The sequence below is a fragment of the Schistocerca piceifrons genome, chromosome 8 (assembly GCF_021461385.2).
Source record: "Schistocerca piceifrons isolate TAMUIC-IGC-003096 chromosome 8, iqSchPice1.1, whole genome shotgun sequence".
Lineage (NCBI taxonomy): Eukaryota > Metazoa > Arthropoda > Insecta > Orthoptera > Acrididae > Schistocerca > Schistocerca piceifrons.
The window spans coordinates 38177956-38190079 of record NC_060145.1 but is presented as its reverse complement, the minus strand read 5'-3'; the positions used below and the strand labels follow the sequence as shown (position 1 = coordinate 38190079).

Genomic DNA, 12124 nt, shown 5'->3' with positions numbered 1-12124 from the left:
GATTCTAGATGTTCCTTGTTTGCTCATTCGGTGACATAACGGCCGGTGAAAAGATAGTGTCCGGATTCACATAGTGAGAATATAGTTTCAATGAGCTTTTCCCTAATTCAACAAAACTCGTGAAGCCACAGTGTCAATAATTTGTGCATGTAGCAAAGATGAACGGAAGAGGGAGCAACGTCGTGTAGTTGGGATTAAAGAAGCCGGCTGGAGTGATCGGCGAAACGCTCGACATTTGAAGAGGAGAGATGCCACTATTCGATAGTGCTGTCTGGGAAGGCTGAACCATGGCCGAACACAGCATCAAAAGGAAGCGGCCTACCCACAGAGACAACAGAGAGTGAAGACCTAGCATTCGTCAGAGAGGTAATCAGAGCCCCAGATTCATCATTGTTGTCGATCCTACGTGCAGCTGGTGCTTTAGTGACCACAAGGGCCATTAACAGGCGGCTCAGAGAAAAAGGGCTGAACACACGGCTTCCCTTGCGCCTACTACCACTGACCTCAACACATCGACAAGCGCGTTTACAGAGGTGTCGAGCACATTCGGCCTGGAATCTTATGGATTGGAGTAGACTTGTCTTCATTGACGAGTGCCAGTTCGAACTGAGTTCCGATGACCACGGAATACATGTCTGGAGGCGCCCCAGATAGCAGTGGGGTAGCAGCCTAACTGTCGTTCACCATACGGGCCAACCAGAAATGGTAGTCTGCAGTATACTTTCATTTCATAGCAGCACCCATTTGGTTGTCATCCGCGGCAGCCTTACAGCAGAGCGGTACATCGACGATATTCTACGCCCCGGTTTGTTGCCCTTCGTGGCAGGCCACCTTGGGCTACATTTCAGCAAGATAATGCCCGCCTCCACACGGCGAGGGTCTCTAGTGTGTTTGCCAAACCTTACCCTGGCCAGCAAGGCCGCCGGATCTCTCCGTAATTGCGAACGTTTGGAGCATTATGGGCAAGGCCTACCAACCAGCTCGAGATTTTGACGATTTAATGTGCCAATTGGACAGAATTTGGCACGAAATGACTCTGGAGGACATCCAACAACTCTGTCAATCAGTGCCACGCCGAGTAACAGCTTGCATGAGATCCAGAGGTGGACCAACGCTTACTGACATCCTCAAGTTTGGAAGCTCTTTCTCACGAGTGAGTCACCCAATTTTCTCAATTGTAATCATTTGTTTGTCTGTACATGTACATCATATCTACCGATTTCCTTCCCATTCGTATAATTCCTTCGTGGTGCTTATTTTTCATTTTTATTTATTTATTGTCTATGAGTGTAGTTACTGTCCGTTACCCTGCAGCTACAAAGACGTGAAGATATTTGTGATCAGGAAGGCAAGCTTATTGTTTTGTCGAGAGCTGTCATTAATGACAGACAAACCACTTAACTGGAAGTCGACAGGGGTAAGTATACTGAACCATAGTACGAACTACCTAGAATATTTTCACATTTGCGGTAAATTTCTTATCGTAGTGAGCATTACATTTAAAAAAGTCCCTCAGATTACCCACAAAAGAAATGGAAGCTAGCTTACTACGCTTGAAGAGAAGCTGGACAGATATCTTTCCTGCGAAAAACATTAAATTTATTAAAAATGTGAATTGATGTCATGTGCTATTGTTTTAAAATTATATTTTTAAATAGGTTTAAAGCTCTCTAATCATTATAATTTCTAGTGCAAGATTTCAATTCTAAGGAGTGCAAAATATGTAATATTAGTACTTTTTAAAGACCGCGAAAGGGAAGGGTGTAATACTGTATATTCACGTGGTGACCAGGTTTTCCGACGATGGAAAAATGCTACGTATCCAATGAGATGCAAGTAGGTGTCCTTGTGTTGTAAAAGCCAGTTTGCCACGTAACAACATTAATGTGCTGTATGTAGATAAGAGATTGTATATGGAAGTCTAAATACGTCTTTGGAATGTCAGAATATTGTCATTTCTGTAGTTGAGAAATTTTATGACAATTTATTCTAAGTGGGATTTTGAACCTGTATAAAAGTAACAAGGGACGTCAGTTTCCTTTATTTAGCTATAACTGGTATACAAAATATACGCGTTTCAGTGAGCCAACTCATATTTCTTTATGACCATTTAATCAGCCGAATATGTACACAGAAGCCGTGATCAGCTGGTTTTGTGTGACGTATGGACAAATGAATACAGCTGCACAAAGAAAACAATACATTGTAAACAACTGTGTTGTCAAAGGTGCAACTGCGGTTAATTTATTTAGCGACAGGCTTACCCACAAATTATAAATTAAAAGAAAAGGTTTCACAAGACTGATAGGTAATCAGTAAAATTATTACGCATCGGCTGAAAAGCAAAGAATGGAATTCATCGCTCTTAGAGCGATTATGTTATATAATAAATTTTGTCAGAAATTCGTAACAAATTTTAAATATTTCTCTATCTGCGTGCCACACTACGGAGCTTTGGAGTTCTCTGTAGACACTTATATGGAAGAAACTCAGTGAGATATACTGACGATTAAGGAAGGGAGCCCTTACCTGTATCCCCATGGCAACGTGTACCCCCTACGGGAATGTGCTCCTTGACGTCCTTGGTCCCGCGGACAGCAGAGCTCGTGCGCTGCAGTGGTGTGCGAAGTCCTTGCTGGTCGGGAGATCCTGCTCGCAGACCGCGCGCCAATATTGTGTCTAGCGCGACGGCTGGCCTAAAGCTTTTAAAACCCGTTCCTCGGTTCGCCGTTTCGTAAAACAAGAGTAACAAGGCGCCGCAGGGCAGTGGGTGCCGCGGAGGGTGGGAGGGGAAGGGAAGGCTCGCCGCCGCCTCTCCGTCTCCTTCCCTCCCGGTTCGGCGCACCTCGCCTCGTCTTGCTCTTCACTGCCGTCCTCCTCCTCCTCTGCCAGCAGGTGCCGGTGGGCGCGCCCACCGCTCGCTCCCCACACCGGAGTCGGAGCTGCAGCGGGCCTCACACCAGAGCGGAGGGGGAGGGGGGAGCGTTGCCTTGACACCCGCTGTTGCCGGCAGCAAGCGGCGGTTATTCAACCCGGCGCTGACACAGGCGTTCGCCGCCAGCCGCTAAGGAGCTCACAGCTGCTACCGGCGGCCTTCCGCAACTCACGTGTGCAAAGGGGCTCAGGAGACGTGCCCTTAGCGCTAGGATTTCACCCGGAATAAGTGCCGACCATTCACCCCCCTCCACGCCTGTCCATAGTGTAAGGCCCTCCCCTAAACAGTCGCCAGTTCCACAAACTGGAAGCTACATCAAAGTTGTTATCGTCACAGTCCATGTTACACTGTGATCAGATTCAGTAATGATAAGATATTTAAGTTTATTTGGATAGTAATATAATATGAATGTGCATTATTAAAGAAATAAAAGTATCTACAGAGAATTGAAAGCATCGCCAGCAATAGAAAACACAAAATAACGTGATGTTATGTAAGGGCAATGAGGACAAATTTTCATTAACTAATTCACTTATTATAACACGTTTATTTGAGGGAAACAGTAGAGCAAGCATACAGTACGAAAACAGTGGTCTTGAATCCGTCATGTCGGTAGTAAAGCCACGGATGCAGTCGACTAACTCTGTTGTCTAAAATCAGCGTTATATAGAAATAAGTGAAAATCGTTTTGTTTATGTAGGCCCTCATAGCACCTCACGAAAATTAAAGAGTATAAGAGTGCCATAAAGTAGAAATGCCGTATGAAAGCAGTAAGATATTTGCTTATATGCCGTATTTCGTTAGTGTTTGCATGGGTAGTGGGTGAATTTTAACTTGTAGATTCCTCCAATGCCATACCTCCGCATTATAAACCAGGTTATAAAGAATTGTGGCTGTTTCTGTGTGATTAGTGGCCTATATGCTGTTGCAAACGTCTCAGGAAAATAATCTGTCAATTCTTTGTCCTATCTGTTTTTAACCAAAATATTTATTAATTTCGTAAATGTCATTCAAACCATTTTTAAAAAATTATAATAATGATGACGTGTATGTTTGTCACAGAGCAGTTATGGAGGAAATAAATGCTGCAGTGTTTCACGGCTGTAAAAAGTCCTTCATGCTGTGCTAGTTCTTCTTCCACCCCTAAAACTTTTCAGCAAAACTATTCAGTGAATAACAGCTTGGATCGATCTAGCAAGAACAAAGTAATTTTGATGCCATCTGGAAGTGTAGCGAACATTGGTGCTTGTTTCACATATACTGTCTGAGTTCTGAAACTTAAGTGTCAAGTATACTGTGGTTCCTGTTGTAGCTTTGGGTGCTTTTTCTCACATAGAAGTATGTTTCTTCATAGGCTATTCATCTGAATACTGAGTTCTCGTATTTAAAGAATTCAGTGCTAAATTGTTTTCTCTTGTGTTTGCTGTGGAAGTACCTGGCACAGCTAAGGCCAATTGTGCACGTTTTTTGTAACGTGTCTTTTAACTATGTGGCAAAATTTAAGACCTAGCAAGATATTAATTTAACATTCACTACAAGTGCGGGTGAAATCCTAGCGCTAACGATTCCTGCTCAGCAGACTCCCACAGGGGTAGATTAAGCACTAAGCTCTCCAGGGCAACAGAAACTGTGCCTTACCCCCCTCCCTCTCCCCTCAAAGTTAACTTCAAATTCGATCCTTATTTCTCTAAAATTTATATCAACAAGTAGAAGCTGTATGATAATTAATATTGAAAACAGGCATGGTTGAAAGTATACGATAACTTAAACGAAAACGATCCAGTATACATGAATCTGCAAAAGAGCTATTAATCACTAGCGAATGTTTAGTTATGAACTACCACTGGCTTGACTGTCAAATATTTTCCTATTTATAGTAAATGTACTCGATATGTAAGGTTTCCCACAACTGGCCATCTAATGGAGCATTAATTTCACTAGCCGGCCGTTGTGGCCGAGCGGTTCTAGGCGCTTCAGTCCGGCGGATCCAAGCTGCTGCTACATCTACATCTACATCCATACTCCGCAAGCCACCTGACGGTGTGAGGCGGAGGGTACCTTGAGTACCTCTATCGGTTCTCCCTTCTATTCCAGTTTGGTATTGTTCGTGCAAAGAAGGATTGTCGGTATGCCTCTGTGTGGGCTCTAATCTCTCTGATTTTATCCTCATGGTCTCTTCGCGAGATATACGTGGGAGGGAGCAATATACTGCTTGACGCCTCGGTGAAGGTATGTTCTCAAAACGTCAACAAAAGCCCGTACCGAGCTATTGAACGCCTCTCCTGCAGAGTCTTCCACTGGAGTTTCTCTATCATCTCCGTAACACTTTCGCGATTACTAAATGATCCTGTATCGAAGCGCGCTGCTCTTCGTTAGATCTTCTCTATCTCTTCTATCAACCCCATCTGCTACGGATCCCACACTGCTGAGCAGTATTCAAGCAGTGGGCGAACAAGCGTACTGTAACCTAATTCCTTTGTTTTCGGATTGCATTTCCTTAGGATTCTTCCCATGAATCTCAGTCTAGCATCTGCTTTACCCACGATTAATTTTATATGGTCATTCCATTTTAAATCAATCCTAACACGTACTCCCAGATAATTTATGCAATTAACTGCTCCCAGTTGCTTACCTGCTATTTTGTAGCTAAATGATAAGGGATCTATCTTTCTACGTATTCGCAGCACATTACACTTGTCTACATTGAGATTCAATTGCCATTCCCTGCACCATGCGTCAAATCGCTGCAGGTCCTCCTGCATTTCAGTACAATTTCCCATTGTTACAACCTCTCGATACACCACAGCATCATCCGCAAAAAGCCTCAGTGAACTTCCGATGTCATCCACAAGGTCATTTATGTATGTTGTGAATAGCAACGGTCCTATGACACTCCCCTGCGGCACACCTGAAATCACTCTTACTTCAGAAGACTTCTCTCCATTGAGAATGACATGGTGCGTTCTGTTATCTAGGAACTCTTCAATGCAATCACACAATTGGTCTGATAGTCCATATGCTCTCACTGTGTTCATTAAACGACTGTGGGAAACTGTATCGAAGGCCTTGCAGAAGTCAAGAAACACGGCATCTACCTGTGAACCCGTGTCTATGGCTCTCTGAGTCTCGTGGACGAATAGCGCGAGCTAGGTTTCACACGATCATCTTTTTTGAATCCCACGCTGATTCCTACAGAGTAGATTTCTAGTTTCCAGAAAAGTCACTGTACTCAAACATAATACTGTAAGACGATAAGAACTATGCCCCTTACATGAAGTCATTAAAGATCACCTAACTCACGTTGAGCGAGCAGTAGGGCTGAACAAAATGACTGACATGGCACAATGCATCTTGTAGATGGTATAGCATGGACGTAGTGGAATAATTAATGTCGGGTGATGGTTTTAAAGTAATTCACACGACATGAAAACCATGTGGAAACGAGTTGATTTACTGGACGCTAGTGTACCCCAGGGAAGCATTTAGAGTTGAATGGCCAGCCAGGGGAGCAGCTAATAGGCAGCTTAGGGCGGCTCAAGCTTTGAGAAAGTGGTAACGATGTGCGGCCTCCAGCTGCCATAAGATGAGTGACATTGAGTGGGTGGTTGACCCTGACTCCATGCTGCTGTACAGGGAAACAGACAGAGAACTTTACGCCTGTTGATAAATGTCCGTCGTCCCATTTTCTGTGAAACATGCAAGGAAGCCGCGCAAAGCTACAGTGGAGCAGTCAACAGAGGACAAAATATGCATGTTCATGACTATAGCAACTCCATGGTGAATTCATGGTACGCAGAGCCTGAAGTAAACCAGGTGAAGAGCGACAGCATGAAATACGCTGGCCTCCGATGGGAACGTAGGACCAAGGAATTTGAAGTACTCTCCTGGGAGTCAGAATTCTGGAAAACTGGGTGTTTGTGCAGACGCTAACCTTGATTGGTGGCCTGGGGGGGGAGCTAAATAGAAGTTGAGAGGAAGGGAAATTTTGTGGGAATTTGTTCACTTCCCAGAGCAGGCACTGGTCGGCACTGGGAAGGGACGCATAATTAACGCGACTTGTGCTGCAATTGGCGTAAGTGATTTTGTTGGAGGGGAAGCCAAGGTGAGGAGCAGACTGGCAGAAGTCTAAGTAGAGGTCTTCCGTTCCCAGCTTGCCTAGATTGCAAACATGGCGTTCTTGACTCAGCTTGCCTGAGAAAGAATGAGCATCTCTGCAGTTTAGGACTTAGCAAAGGGAACGATTGAGCTTGGAGATAGAAAGTTTTGGTTCAGCTATGTACTGAGCAAGATAGCTAGGAGTGAATAGAAGAGCGCAGCCTTGCAGCACCACGAGGTCGGCCGACATCCACACAACGACGCCGCTCCACCACACTGAATTCAGTGACATTGCGCCCGCTCCGGCCACTGACTAATTTGTTGGATCACGTCGGCAAAGTTTCCATGAGGGTTTCATGGGCTGTGTACTGTAGAATTCTTCTCGCACTTTGCATTATGCCTGGGTCAGTCGATAGGAATTACTTTTGAGTTATTGAGATTTACTTTACGCAAACGCAACTTATTACCACTGCCTGGTAGGAGAGTCATGTAATGTGATGATTGAAGGTCGTGAGTTAAAATAAATTTGTGATAATCGACTGCATCTGTTTTCAATCAAGTAGTGGAAATCCCAAGTCACGTTCTTAATTAATTTTATGTTCAACATTTGCATCTGGTGTTCAATAGCTGCATATAACATCAATGTGCACCCCTTTTTAATTAAAAGTGATCAATTCTGAATCAATGTCAACACTGCCACCACAGTTCAATCAGGAGTCACAGGGCCTTATTAGTTTCTTTGTGTAATCGATATTGCGGCAGTTTTGCACTCTCTGTTGATCTGTTAGTCAATTAGCTTGGGTGAACACTCGCGAAAACCAGGTAAGTGACGGGTGGGGCCTTACAATACGTGCTCCAAAATTCTACAATCATGTCTTACCCACCCCCCGAGCACGTAGAAGTGCAGCAATACAGCATGGCATAGACTCGACTGATGTCTGAATTAGTGCCGGAGGGAATTCACACCATGAATCCCACAGAGCTGTCCATAAATCCGTAAGAGTACCAGGGGTTTGAGATCTCTTCTGAACAGCAAGTTGCAAGGCATCCCAGATACAGTATATAATGTTCATGTCTGAGGAATAGAGAAGGTGATTAAACTCAGACGAGTGTTCCTGGAGCCACTCTGCAGCAGTTCGGGCCATGTGGGGTGTCGCATTTTCCTGCTGGAATTGCCCAAGTCATCCAGGATGGACAATGGACATGAATGGATGCAGGTGATCAGACAGGATGCTTACGTATGTGTCACCCGTCAGAATCGTGCCTAGACGTATCAGGGGTTCCATATCACTCCAGCTGTGCACGCCCCACGCCATTGCAGAGCCTCCACCAGCTTGAACAGTGCCCTGCTCAGCAGGGTCCATGGATTCATGAGGTTGTCTCAATACCCGTTCACGTCCATCCGCTCGATACAATTTGAAACGAGACTTATCCGACCAGGCAACATGTTTCCGGTCATCAAAAGTCCAACGTCGGTGTTGGAGGGGCCCAGGCGAGAGGTAAAGTTTGTGTCGTGCAGTCATCAAGGGTACACTGACATTTGTTGCCGGGTCAGCATTGAAAACTGCAGCAATTTGCGGAAGGGTTGCACTTCTGTCACTTTCGGCGATTCTCTTCAGTTGTCGTTGGTCCCGTTCTTAGAGGATCCTTTACCGGTGGCAGCGATGTTTGAGATTTGATGTTTTACGGGATTCCTGATATTCACGGTACACTCGTGTAATCGTCGTACGGGAAAATCCCCACTTCACCGCTACCTCGGAGATTTTGCGTCCCATCGCTCATGCGCTGACTATAAAACCACGTTCAAACTTACTTAAATCTTGATAGCCTGCCACTGTAGCAGCAGTAACCGATTTAACTACTGCGCCAGACACTCATTGTCTTATACAGGCGTTGCCGACCACAGCGCAGTATTCTGCCTGTTTACATATCTCTGTATTTGAATACACATGCCTAAACCAGTTTTTTTGGCGCCTCAGTGTAGAATAAATGCACTTGAAATGTAATGTTTCCAACAAGCGACCTTCTAACTGTGCTCTGATTTCATTTTTTGACAACTTCAACAAGAAATACAATGGCACCTTATGACGTTACATGTTACAGTTTACTGTACTCTCATAACTGTACTTTTTTAAATTTATTTCGATGTAATGCTGCATTCGTCCCAGGAGTAAGTTGCGAACTCTGTCAAACACCCCCAGATAATCTCGTAGATCTTCACTAGACTACAGTTTGCTGCTCCAGTTCTTCAACTGTGTCAAGTGGAGTGGTGTGGACTTTGTTTGGATGACGCCACAGTGTTAACTTAAGTGTCTTCTGAATAAATCTCTACCAATTGCAGTTACCTTCAAACTCCTCAACTATGGGTCTAAAGTAAATTGGACTTTGCGTATAGTGTTATATGACGAGGATGCCTTGTACGTATCATGTCAAGTACTGATAGATACATTTTAGTCTTCCTATTTTCTATTCCATGAAGCTGTTCAGTGTTACGATCAGCAAGTTTTCCGTGTATGAGGTCTCTATGGGAAATCGGCCCTAATATGCACCGGATAGACAGAAGGTTTTTGACCACCGACCGTCTATGGATACAACCCATCCAGGTGACAGTAGTGTCAACTGATGAGTAATGACTGCTAACGAGACACACGTGCGGTCTATGTAGCATCAGTGAGCATGCTGTCCCTGTGCAGAATGGAGAAGGGTCACGATTTATCTGAGTGTGATCAAGGTCAGATTGTGATGGTCCGGCGGCTCAGCACGAGCATTTCAGAAACAGCACGGCTTGTCGGGTGTTCAAGGAGTGGTGTGGTGAGTGTCTTCAACACGTGAAACCAAGGTGAAACCGGGTCCAGACATTTTGGGGTTGGGAGAGCACCCATCAGTACATATGTCGGACGTCGTATGCTGGGAAGACTTGTAAAATGGGACAGACGGCTAACTGTGGCGCATCTAACATCAGAATTTAATGCTGGGCAGAGTACAAGTGTGGCTGAAGACACACGGCACTGAACATTACTATCGATGGGTCTCCGTGTCCGGCTACCCATGCATGTGCCGATGTTAACAAGACGAAATCCGCAACTACTACTGGAATGGCCAGTTGACCATCAGCTCCGGACGTTGAAGCAAAGGCAGAGCATTGAATGGTCTGGTAAATCCCGATCTCCGGACGTTGAAGCAAAGGCAGAGCATTGAATGGTCTGATAAATGGTTCAAATGGCTCTGAGCACTATGGGACTTAACATCTTAGGTCATCAGTCCCCTAGAACTTACAACTACTTAAACCTAACTAACCTAAGGACATCACACACATCCATGCCCGAGGCAGAATTCGAACCTGCGACCGTAGCAGTCACGCGGTTGCGGACTGAAGCGCCTAGAACCGCACGGCTGGTCTGGTAAGTCCCGATATCTTCATCATGCCGATGGAAGGGCGCGGATCCGTCGTCTTCCAGGGGAACAGCTACTTGACACCTGTAGTGCGGGACAGAGACAAGCTGGCAGTGGCTCCATTATGGTCCGGGGAACACTCTCATGCGTATCCAAGGATCCAGTGGAGCTCGTGCAAGGCGCCATGACAGCCAAGGAGTATCGTACACTGGTTGCAGACCACGTACATACCTTCATGACGATCATGTTTCCCGACTGCAGTGCCATTATTCAACAATATAATGTGCCATGTCAGAAGGCCAGGAGCGTGATGAAGTGGTTCGAGAAACACAGTGTCGAGTTCCAATTGATGTGCTGGCCCCCTAACTCCCCAGATCTGATGCCGATCGAACACATCTGGGATGTGACTGAACTTGGCGTCAGAGCTCATCGCCCCCCTCCCCGGAATTTACGGGAATTAGGTGTCTTGTGTGTGCATATGTGGTGCCAACTCCCTCTATCGAGCTATCAAGGCCCGATTCTTTCCATGCCACGACACTTCACCACTGTTATCCATACCAAGGTAGACATATTGGCTATTGGGTAGGTGGCCGTAGTGTTCTGGCTGATCGATGTGTATAGTCGAGACACTCGTGTACTCAAAGAGTGGACGTTTCCGTCATCGCATGCTAAAACAGCTTAGAGCCTGAGAAATGGACCAGTTAAAACCAGAGTCAATTATGTAGATACTTTATTACGCTTACAATATCATAGAATAGAGTACCGCTTCGTTAAAGCTCACACGTAGGAAAAAAAAAAAAATTAAAGCTGTGTTGGGAGTGAAGTATTGTCCGCATTCTTAGCGGAGTGTTCAGCTAATCTGAGTGCCATGCAGCAAACCTGGGTTCGATTCCCAGCCAGGTCGGGAATTTTCTCCTCTCGGATACTGAGTGTTGTGTTTCCTCATTATCATTTCACCATCGCCGACACGCAGTTCTACCAATGTGGCGTCAACTTGTAAGGGGACACTAAAGAAAGACATGTGTGAACATTACTATAGCAAAATGAACTAAGAATTCGTCACGAAAGTCTTTAAGAAGTGTTTAGTGCTAGTATTTTGACTGAAATTGCTTTTTGAATAGTGAAAATCGGACAGCTTCATGTGGACCCATAAACTGTTATGCAGACAACAATTTATTGTGGCGACGCAATTGTTGAGTGACGTCACGCAGACCCATGTAGCAGCTGCGCCAAAGAGCTTCGATCCGCGAGGTGATTTCACATGTCATCCCAACTACCTGTGCAAGGAGTAGATCAAGTACAGACGCACTACACCGACGGTCTTCAGCGCGACTTCGAGACACCGAGCGCCGACCCGGCATCTAGCGGCCGAACTACAACTACGTCCGCCTGCAGCGCCACGGAGCGACCGACGGAGAACTACGACGACTCGCCACAGATCTTCAGTGCGACTTCATGCGGCTCCGCAGCAGTACAGCACCACGCCCACTTCAAACGTCAAAACATCGCGACTCATGGTAACGTCAGTTGGTGAGTGAAGACGACTGGTTGGCCTAACATTAAATTGTAGTGCGCAGTCTTCACGGTAAATAAACAATTGTAAACGGAAGTTCATATTAGGAAAAGTGCCCAATTACAGTAATTTCCGAAAAGTTTGCGAAACATACTCTGAAATATAGCATACTTATTTATGCATACTGC

General features: G+C 45.3%; 1 protein-coding gene across 2 annotated transcripts in view; it reads right to left on the bottom strand.

The window, feature by feature from the left end:
* Positions 1–2753, bottom strand: part of LOC124712496 (translation initiation factor IF-2-like) — a 131966-nt gene extending 129213 nt beyond the window's left edge. The window contains exon 1 of one of the 2 annotated variants that reach the window (XM_047242791.1): positions 2530–2753. In XM_047242791.1, coding sequence (XP_047098747.1) covers positions 2530–2541 — 12 coding nt within the window. In that variant the 5' untranslated portion in view covers positions 2542–2753. The remainder of the gene's footprint in view (positions 1–2529) is intronic. The other variant, XM_047242792.1, reaches the window with a different exon arrangement.
* Between the last annotated feature and the right edge of the window lie 9371 nt (positions 2754–12124).